This window comes from Camellia sinensis, chromosome 2, assembly GCF_055761805.1.
Source record: "Camellia sinensis isolate YWXY chromosome 2, ASM5576180v1, whole genome shotgun sequence".
NCBI lineage: Eukaryota > Viridiplantae > Streptophyta > Magnoliopsida > Ericales > Theaceae > Camellia > Camellia sinensis.
In genome coordinates this window covers 46,784,665-46,795,709 of record NC_138962.1, presented here as the reverse complement: position 1 = coordinate 46,795,709, position 11,045 = coordinate 46,784,665, and the positions used below count along the sequence as shown (strand labels likewise).

General features: G+C 30.6%; 1 protein-coding gene across 2 annotated transcripts; it reads left to right on the top strand.

Moving 5' to 3' along the window:
* The first annotated feature begins 5,812 nt into the window (after window positions 1-5,812).
* LOC145807551 (uncharacterized) lies at window positions 5,813-10,739 on the top strand. Of its 2 annotated transcripts, XM_082905980.1 has the most exons (8): window positions 5,814-6,122; window positions 6,416-6,442; window positions 6,831-6,953; window positions 7,728-7,974; window positions 8,294-8,398; window positions 8,759-8,845; window positions 8,934-9,020; window positions 9,871-10,739. In XM_082905980.1, the coding sequence occupies exons 1-8, from the start codon at window positions 6,064-6,066 to the stop codon at window positions 10,480-10,482; spliced, it is 1,347 nt and encodes a 448-aa protein (XP_082762106.1). In that variant the 5' UTR covers window positions 5,814-6,063; the 3' UTR covers window positions 10,483-10,739. The 2 variants fall into 2 exon arrangements, with proteins under 2 accessions (XP_082762107.1, XP_082762106.1); XM_082905981.1 differs by lacking the exon at window positions 6,831-6,953 and having other exon boundaries at window positions 5,813-6,122.
* Window positions 10,740-11,045: the final 306 nt, after the last annotated feature.

The window sequence follows — 11,045 nt, the reverse complement described above, 5'->3', positions numbered from 1 at the left end:
TAATTTTTTAATTTTTTTGATTTTTTTTAACCTTTTTATGTAAGAGGTGATATGATAAAAAATAAATTAAAAACTGACTTTTAACTTTTTAAGAAGGTTCTCAAATGGCCCCCCAAATGTTTTTCTAAATGCAACTGTAATTGCATCAACTTGACACATGCATACATATAATAGACCTAATTGTTCCCTCATAACTCTGATACATGCATATACGTATAATAGACCTAAGTGTTCCCTCATAACTCTGATGTCATGTCGTGTTTGAATTATAAATTTGTAAATGAAAAAATATAAGATTTGATTTTTTTTTTATATCTTATAACTCATTCAATTTTTAATTTTTTTTTAAAATTTTATATAAATTTAAGATCCAAATAGAAATTATCAAAAGTTGAAAGTTTTGGTTAATCAACTCAAATGGTTCACTTTCCAAAAATACCATATTGATTATAATATATTGATCCAACGGCTTGTGCATGGTCAAGTAAGTGACAAATGTTTCTTGAGTTGAGATCAAAGTTTTATGTAAAACAAGGGACAAAAAAAGATGCAATGAATCATCCTATGAACATTATTGTTAGTTTTTTTTTTAATTTTTTATTAATGCAAATTGTTTTAGGACAAAAGTTTGCATAATTTATGGGCAAATAACTTGAGAATGTTTCCTTTTCTCCTCTTACAATAAACTTGTAATAGAATATAAAAATATGCATAATTAGCGTGCAAGCTACACAATAATTCTCCTTCGTCTCGGATTAAAATTTTCAGCACCATAAAATTAATATTGGTGTAAGCATAGACTTGATTGTTTGAATTCATGTCAATGGCTTGTAATTTTTCAAATGATCATTTGTAATTTTGAACATTTATAATATATTTTTTTGTTAGAAAATTGACTAAACTCTTGTACTATCTATTTCAAACTGTTAAATGATTGGCTTAACCAACGGCTCTTTGTCAAGTTGGTCAACCATGACTTTCTTTATGAGAGGTTGTGTTAGATGTGTTTCTAAACTTTAGCATTATCAATTTATACAAGAGAAGTGCTTCAGACCCCAGTGGGGGTCCGACCTCTAGTGACGTGGACTTCTCCCATTCGCTGAAAACAGAGAAATAAAAATAAAAATAAATAAACAGTTTTTTTTTTTGGCCAATCAGTGGGACTGGGGGTCGGAAGCTTTATTGTTTATACAAATAGTCAAGTTGTGAACAATGCTAAGATGAACAGTAAACTCAAATTTTCTTGACAATTCTTTTTAATGATACGTCTAGACAATGACAGAATTATTAATTATAATTTCAAAAAACTACTTTCATGTAATCTACCATACCAAAGATAAATAAAATAAAATAAAAACTTTTGAGCAAATAATGAAGGAGGAGATGGATTCGAGTCATTTGACTTAGAAAATTACAATCCATTCTAACTATACAAAATTAGTGACACAAATTAAAAAAATTAATAAATAGCTCAAGCAAAATCAAGTACTAAGAAAAAAGTGGTCATTTTCTAATATGAATGCATATATATGTACATTTATGTAATGGGGCTTTTACCAAAATCAATATTTGAAGGCATAAATATCAGGTCATTTTCTAAGAAAAATGAACATGCTAGGGGGTTTTTAAATCATTTATGGTGAGCATAATTACAATTTCAAGTGAGTGAAACCAAATTTTTTATAAAATTAATGGGGGGGCACGTGCCCTTGTATAAATCCGCCACTACCTCCAAACTTACCTAAAAATTTTAGTTGGCAACTCTGCTTGTGTGTACTTGAAAGTTCATCGTTATTAATTTTATTTACTTTTTTCAAATATGTTTGATTGTTAGGAATTTCAATTTCAAAGTTTAGGGTTCTGTTTGGTTTAATTTTTAAAATGAGTTTTAAGTTTTGATTGGTATTTTGAAAGATAAGTTATTGAAATCAGTTTTGAAAGTTAAAAATGTGTTTGGTTAAGAGTTTTAAAATAGTTTTGGGATAATTTATATTTTTTTTATTGATTAATGTGTAGAATGTGAGAGAATGAGAGAGCAGAGAGCAGAGAAAAAAAGTGATTAATTAATAATAATAAAAAAAAAAGAGAGATGAGAAAAAAAATAATTTTAAATTATATTTTAAAAATATATTAATCAAACATATTTTTCAATTTTTTTGAACCAAATCATAATTTGAAATCAAAACAAATAGCTACCTAGAATTGTTGTTGTTGGGCGCTCAAACTTTTGGAATCCACAATTTGATTTCCAAGTTAATTGGGAGCATAGTATTGGCCCTGTTTGATACAGCTTAATTTCAGCTTATTTTAGCTTTCAGCTTAATTTAAGCTATTTTGATGTGTTTGATTTAGCTTATAGCTTATAGCTTATAGCTTTGTGGAAGTCAGAAAACAGCTTATTCTTTGAGTGGGGCAGGAGATGCTTTAAGAATAAGCTGAAAATCAGCTTAAGCTAAAAGTTAAAAGTTATAAGCTGTTTAGGCATAAGCTATAAGCACTTTCCCACAGCTCTACCAAACAGGACTATTATACCAGGTCCGAGTTTTAATTGTTCACATCGTAAGCTGGCAAGCATTAGAGAGACAAAAGACTAATCAGACTACAAAGAATTATATTACTAATAATTAGACTTAAAATTGCACCTATAGTAGAAAGGTTTTAGTTTGTTGATCCATTCTGAAGGTGTCTAAAATAACCTTACAATGGCCTTATTTGGAAGTAGATTATTTTGGTATTGTTTAAGAAGTTGGTTATTTTAGTTAATCTTTCAATTATTTAGCCGGCTTAAAAAAGTTATGCTTGAGAAGCTATTTGGTTTTTTTTGTAATTGATTTGGTGATTGTAAGAGAAAAAATAAAATGATTATAGGTTGATTGTGACATTTTTGTCTTATTAACTATTTTAACATACTTTGTCTTTTAATTAACTATTTTAGCCCAACCATTTTTCCAAACACCTCCTTTTAGGTGTCGTTTGACAATGACTTTTTTAGTTGACTTTTTGATTTTTTTGACTTTTTTAGCCTACGACTTTTTTAGTTGTTTGGTATTCTTGTTTGGCTTTTTTGACTTTTTGGTTTTGGAATGACAAAATTGCCCTATAGAATGATGTTTTTTTAACTTTTTGTTTGTATATGGGGTAGATTGGTACTTTTATAACTTTTTTGTCTTTTTGTGGTTTTGTAGCTTTTTTTTTTTGTCTTTTGTGATTATATAGCCTAGCAAGAATGCCAAACCAAGGCTTAGTTGGCTATTTGTTTTGACTATTTTAGCCTAATTGAAAAAGTTGTCTTTAGAAAGTTGGTTTTTTTTTTTTTTTTTTTTTTTTTTAAAAAAAGAGTTGATTTGATGATTGTGACAGAAAAAATAAAATAATTATGTCTTATTAGTTATTTTAGCTTATTTTGCTTTTTAGTGGGCTATTTTAACCAACATTCTTCCCAAATAAGGCCAATGAATAAACATCCATTTTTTCCTTTTGGCCCTTCACATTTGAAGTTCCAAATGCTTCTCTTGTGAAATGGAAAGAGCCACACTTTTATTGTATTTGGATTATAAATTTATGAAAGGAAAAAACAAAATAATAAAAAAAAACTTCTAATTCATTTTTTTTTTCCTTTTCTTTTCTTTTTACTTCCCTTAAAAAATTGCTTCATAAATTTAAGATTCAAACACAATTGGGTTGAGTTTTCACAACTTGAACTTGTTTTCTAACTTCTTTTTTTTTTTTTTTGAAAAATAAAAAAAATAGTTTGACAAAACTGAACATAAATTTTTTTTTTAAAAATTTTCAAAACTTATTTCTGTCAAAAAAGAAAAAGAAAAATGTTTGATAGCTCCAATTTATGTGGCCTGAATGACTCGAATGTCTCAAAACGACGTCGTTTTGAGAGTAAAACGACGTCGTTTTGATACATTCGAGCCATAAAAATTTGGGTTACCAAGCATTGCTGAAAGAAAAAAAATAATATAAAAAGTATTTTTTATTATTATTTTTCTCACCAAATTATTTTTTGATTTTAAAAAAAATTTATATTATGAAAACTCAACCAAACAAATGATGGTTGTGTCATTTCTTTCTTAATTTGACAAAACCAAAATTAGACCAATCCTCCCAGCTACACGCCCATGTTACTAGGGTTGCCTACGGGCCGGCCGGACCATGACGGTGTCAAATTGGACCTCTATATTAATTAAAATTTATATTAAATTATTTTTGCATTTTTGTATTTATGGTCAAATCGCAATTTTTTTTTTTTTTTTTTTTTTTTGTGAGATAATTATCAGGCAATCCTATGGATTGGACTTAACTGTTCATAATTCATGAGTGGAGTTTGTATGTATTTTTCCCTTGTTTTAATAATATAAAAATTTTATGACTTCCTAAATATATGTTTTGTGTTTTTAGAATGATCATTACTGGGATATTTTGACTTTTGTTTGTGAGTTTTGATTTGTTTGTGTTAGTTTATATTGAAATATAATGTGAGAAATATAAATAGCTAAATTATATTTTATAAAAATATTTGATAGTAATAAATTCGTAATTTCAAAGGTAGTCACGGGTCAGTCTTATTTATCAATCGGTCACAATTCAACTTGTTAATCCACAATTCTTAAGTCACACCAAACTTCTGTTTTTTCAACGATTCTCAATAGCAAAAAAATATGACTTTTAAAATTAAAATATTTATCAAAATTCCACTTTGAGATTACTGGTAATAATTCCAACCAATAAAACTGATTGGTAATTTTACCTTTTTAATTTTTTTGAATTGCCGTTGTACGGGCCAACAAAAAACCACGTCCTTGTGAAGCCCAACTTTAATCATGTAACTTTGGATGCTCTAATGTATATCACCACTCTTTTCTGAATCCTAAAATCTGGATAGGCCCACCAAGAACGGGCTGTTCACTTGGGCCCTTCAGAACACGTGTCTATTTACTAAACCGAGTTTTCCTTTTAGCGTGTGGTGAGAATATATATCGTATGCACTCATAATTATATAGTTTGGAGTTTGTATCACTCTAATCCATAATTTTTTAATTGTAATATATTTGACTTTAAATTTTAAATCTTGTTTCAAATAAGAACAATTGAAGGTATTATTAGATTTTTCAAGAGTAAAATTGTCAATTTAATAAAACATAAACTAATTTGACAAAAATAAATGTCAAACAAATATTTTTGAGTTTTTAAAAATTATTTCTATCCACTATAAATAAAATTATGTAAAATTGATAAATCTTTTCGACATTTATTTATTTTTTTACCAAATTAATTTTTATTATGTGTTTGGATGATGATCGTGTAAAATTCATTTTTAAAAATTAATCATGTAATTTTTATTAATTTTTATTATTGGTGGATAAAAATAATTTTTAAAATTTTTTATAAAAAAATTGACATTTATTTTTGTCAAATTAATTTATATTTTATTAAATTAACGATTTTATCATTGAAATTAAACAATGGTATCTTTAATTGTCTTTATTTGAAACAAGATTCAAAATTTAGGATTAAATATGTTACAATTGAAAAGTTAGAGACCAAAGTAACACGAGTTCCAAACTATAAGGGTTGTTCGTGTAATTTGCCCTAATTATATTATTATTTTTTAATTATGATTAATTTTTTTCATGATAATATTATTTTCATAAATTCTTTAATTATGTCTTATATTATATTTAATTATGATATTTTTTTCATTATAATTTAAAAATTTAAAATTATATATATATATATACATATATATATATTTTCAAGTTATAAAGTGCATGTATAAATATGCACCATAGTGTTTCACTACACGAGAGGCGTTATGGGTTCCCAAAAAGACATGTCCATTGCCCTTCTTCTCCTCTGCTACAACAGTTGTGCGGTACAACAACATCACCAGGACAATTCCGTAATTAACAAAGCACTACATCATGAATCATTTCCCTCTTTCGTACATGTATAAAGTCTTGATTTGTAGAATCTCATCTCATCACATCAAATTAGTATTACAAACCCAAGAACTTCTAAGAAGAAAAAGGAAGGTTGGAAGAGATCTAATTGTAGATGGGTTTTGTGAGTTTTCTAAAGTTGGGTTTGAAGTGCTTCTTAGATTTTCTTGCTTGGTATGAATCATTTGTTTTCTCTGGCTACACAAAGAAAGTGTTTTTTTTTTTTTTTAATATTTAGTTACTTTATCTTTACTCCTCTGTTTTTTGATTTTCTCTTCGAATGTCCAACTTTCACGTTAGATATACCAGCCGACTTTGTGAAGTTGATTTTCAGCTTTATCTCTATGTTTTGTTCCAACCTCATTTGTATATACATGCGTATGTGTATGTGTGTGTATATATATGTACGCACGTATGCATGTAGATACATACATATAATCTTACGTATTCTTGTATTTCACTTGCAGGCCTCTCTTTGCTCTGGTCTGTCCTCTGTAAGTACTCTCTCTCTCTCTCTCTCTCTTTCCAGTTTTTGATGAGTGAAGAGTAAAGTTGGTATCTTTTCATGCTAATGCGATTCAGAAATTTTAGTATATAAATTTCAGTAATTTTGTGAGAAGGGATAAAGAATGAAGGGAAAGATTACTCTTTCTCATGTTTGTTTGGTTTATAAATTAAGTGAGCAAATGTGAGAGATCTCTGTTATTTTGTCTATTTTCTCAACAACAAAAAAACAAAAAAAAAACAAAAAAAGGAGATTTAGTGAGAAAACATAATCATTTTTTTTCCCTTTCTCATTTCATATGCTACCAAACGGAGTTTTAATGTTAATGCTTGTTTTAATGGATTTTGCTTTGTTATATTTGGTGCTTTGTTTGACAGATATGCCTCAGTATGGGCAATCGAGAGTAATTCCAACTCGGACATGCGAAATCTTGTGGCTTATTGGATTGTTTTCTCTTTGATTTCTCTCTTCGAGCTTGCTTTTGTGAAACTCATTGAGTGGTAATTAATTCTGCCACTACACTCTAGTACAAAGCTCGTTTTTGTTTCCTTATTTGTTTGGAAAGTGATATTTGCAAATTTCATACATTTCTTCACCGCCTACTTCATTCAAATATTAAAAATTAAAAGAAAATTTATTGAGTAGTTTTGAAGTACCACATAGGCAATGCATGGTACACAATAGGTGACCTAGGAATAGCAAAATACACTGAGCGAGTTGTTTTGTCTCCTAACTACCTAACAAAGTTGGGTTAGTATTGTTCTATCTGTAAAATGCTGTTGGTTATTGTACTCCAAAACTATTAAATAATTATTCAATGTTAAATGTCGCCAATAGGATTTACTATGTCCAAAAAATATCAAGTAGTCCGGCCTATAGGGCATGGAATCTTTGTCCCCAAAATCTCTATCCTAATGTACATAGTCCTCAACACACTCCAATCATGCAAGTTCATCGTATTTTGAAATTTCTGACTTAGATCCCTGCCTTATTGTCTTCTATCCTCAATACACTTCCAACTGCACAATCATGCTTAAAGATTCCTGGCTTTCAAGTTTTCTACCTTGGGAATCCCTGGCCTACATTTGTTTATCCATTGTTGTGTCCCTAAAATGTACCCAAGTTGGTCTTTATTTTGGGCTCTCATACATCTTAAGAGTCTAGAATTTTTACTAGACTCCCCCAGGATGTAGTATTGTTCAGTTTTTTTTTTTTCCCTCCTAAATTGTTCGATTTATTTGGCAGTGCTTTCTAATTTCCTTTGTGCATGTCAGGCTTCCATTCTGGCCTTACATGAAGCTAATGGCCATTTGTTGGTTAGGCCTACCCCATTTTAATGGTGCTTGCTATGTTTACGAGTGCCTTATTCGTCCGTGTTTATCTGCGAATCCACAAGGAGTTATCAACCAGTTTGTCAAGCACGAGGACGTGCCTCTCAATGCAGAAAGCTTTCTAGCCATGGCAGAGATGTACGTTAAAGAGAACGGATCTGAAGCTTTGGAGAAACTCATTGACAGAAAGGTATGCCATACTCACTAAGCCTGTCAACGACAGATAAGATGTCTAATGAGGAGTGTTTGAACAATTGCATAATTTTTGTAGAAAGCTAAATGTTTGTTAACAGAGTCTACAGTTTTATTAGGCTTTGAGTCAGCAAAGTTCATGTTATAATGTCATATGATAGGATCATTACTTGCAAATGCTGATATGCATGCATACATAATTGTCAAAAACTCAGATCTTTTCAATTTGGGTACACACGGAATATGCATGACAAAGTCTATGCTCTCTCTCTCTCTCTATATATTTGCTATTAATTACCCTTTTGCCTTTGCTTCAGTCCAATCATACAATGCCAAACATTGACGTGGAAGAGATCAAGGCAGTAACAAATACGGTAGCAAAAGAAATGGTTGAGACAAAAGAAATGGCTGCAGCAATTCAGGTAAAGTTTCTTATGCTGCTTGTCTAATCCATGAGTCTTATCAGCTTCTGTTGTGAAATTCCAATGGGTGTTAGTGTTGGTCTTGCTTAGATTTAAGGGACAGACATAATTCTCCATTGGGTTTAGAATTTGTAAAGAGGAAAAATTCATTGTTATTCTATACAATATACAATTTATTTAAATGTTTAGGACATATTCATGTGTACGTATCCCAATATCAAATGATTAAGGGTTTAGGGAAATTTGATGCCTACACATACCCACACCTGATATTCATACTGGAGTCATGCAACAAATGTTATACCATGATTGAGTTTATCATTGATAAGTATATCCTCTATGAACCATCTTTTTTGTTAGTCCAAATTCAAGGAGCCTAATGTTGCCAACGAGGATGCCAAAACAGTGGAACCAAAGGAGAAAATTCCTGCAGCTTCAACACAATGGGTAAGGTTTCCTATTTGTTTTCTATCATAGTTGTGTTTTTACTTAAAAGATAAAACCACCTATGAATCATCTGTTTTTCCCTTTTCAGTCCAAATTCAAAGAATTTGCTGTTGCTAAGGAGCATGCCAAAGCAGAAGAACTAAACGAGAAAAATTCCACAACTGCAACAGAACAGGTAATGTCTCCTATCGTATATTTCATTATATTTTGGTTCCTGAAGTGCTGCAATTTTTCATTCATATAATCAACTTATATCTCTTTCCCACCTCTACAGTTGCTTTTTGTTGGTTTATTAGTTGCATTTTATTAACTTCAATTACATTCCTAAGTTTTCTTATGTTGTATTCAAAGCTGTCAAATCAAGATATGATTCGTGTATCATTTTTTCTATTTTTCTGATTCTGTATTGTATCATATCATATTGTTGTAAGATTTTTTAACATCTTTAAAAATAGGTAGAAAAATAAATTATAAAAAACAAATATCTTGAGAGAACAAAACACCATCGATGAATAATTCTTAAATTTGCAAAACTAAGGTTGCTTGAAAATAAAATACATATAAAATGTATAATTCTCAATACTTAAATGCATATAAAGTGTAGAGTGAAGTTAAAATATGTATAAAATACTATCTTTTCACCATTTAGCTTTTAATATTTTCAAAGAGTTTGTCAATAGTAGAAAACTTTGAACTTTTACTGGTGTAAGTAGGTATAAATCAACCGCATATGATTACATATTAAACCAATAGATATTTTTCAAAAAAGTAGAGAAAGTAAAAGTGAATGTATACATCAATGAAAATTTCTAACAACGTATTAATTTACTAGAAATTAAGTCCAATTGTTTTTTCAAATTTGTTAAACAATTTGAGTATTCGTGTATCATATCATGTCTCGTGTTTCGTAAATTGCATTATGTATCATAAGATACATTTTACTCAAAATACGTATAGATAACACGTATTGATTTCTTGCTAAAAATATAAAAACGTAATATATGTCTGCTAACTACTTACTACAGGTTATGTGTGTTGAAGAGCCAATTCTTTCTCAAACTGAGAAGAGAACCGTTGCATCTATTAAAATTGAGGAAAAGACCGTGATAGGAGCTGTTAGAGAGAACGAAGTTGAGGAGGTACCTGCTGTTGCAGCTGGTGGTGGAGAGAACAAAGTTGAGGAGAGACCCGCTTCAGAGAATGTTCAGAAAGAGTGGACATGCGCTGTATGTCAGGTGACAACCTCGTGTGAAGAAAACTTGAAGTCTCATCTTCAGGGGCGAAGACACAAATCCACTTGTGCAGAGCTGAAAGCAATCAAGCAAGCAATCAAAAACAAGGGCGGTCCGTCTTCAACAGCCAATCAGGAGCCCCAAAAGCCCATTTCTGGTGATTGGATAAACCAAAATAAAAGTAAGAAACAAGAGGACAAGGCACAAGTGAACCGGACTAGTGAGCAATGCAAACAGAAAGAAGTAAAGAACACTACTGGGTACGGGGTGAATAAGTCTAAATTATGGTGCGTTATCTGTAATGTTAAGTGCCCTGGTGAGGTTCATATGGCTTCTCACCTTAAAGGGAAGAAGCACTTGTCCCAGGTTCAACATATAGTGGATTCTTTGGGTGGAGGAGATTAATAGGATCATGGAGGCAGTTTAGTATTTCATCCCAACAAGACTAGCATACCTGCAGAAGAAATTAAACATTGACATGGCTGTTTCTACTAATGATTTTGTCGTTTTCAGTTCCAGCTTTTTTTTGGGGTCATATCTATCTCGACCAGATAATGTATACAAATGGGATGTTATGTATTTTGGAACAGATTTAGGATTTAACTTGGTTTTTATGTGGCCAGTCTTTGATTTAAGTAACACTAGAAGAGTATTATGATGAATGCTGAGTGGTCATCCAAAGAAAATTGACCATTCATACCCCTTTCCACCTAATGGGATAAAAATTGAGATCTGATTAGGTTCAAGTCTACTTCTGTTCAAATTAGTCTTTAAGCAAATACAATTTTGGGGGCTGCGTCTCTGACATTAAAGTTTGGCGGCAAAGAAAATTTATTGACCTTTTTTTTGAGGTGCAACAAAACTTCACCTCTGACCCTTTGTTTTGTCCAAACCCGGCCCTTGCAAACTTCCAGGATGCTTAAGCTTGACAATGTCCCAATAGTCTCTCTCTCTCTCTCTCTCTCTCT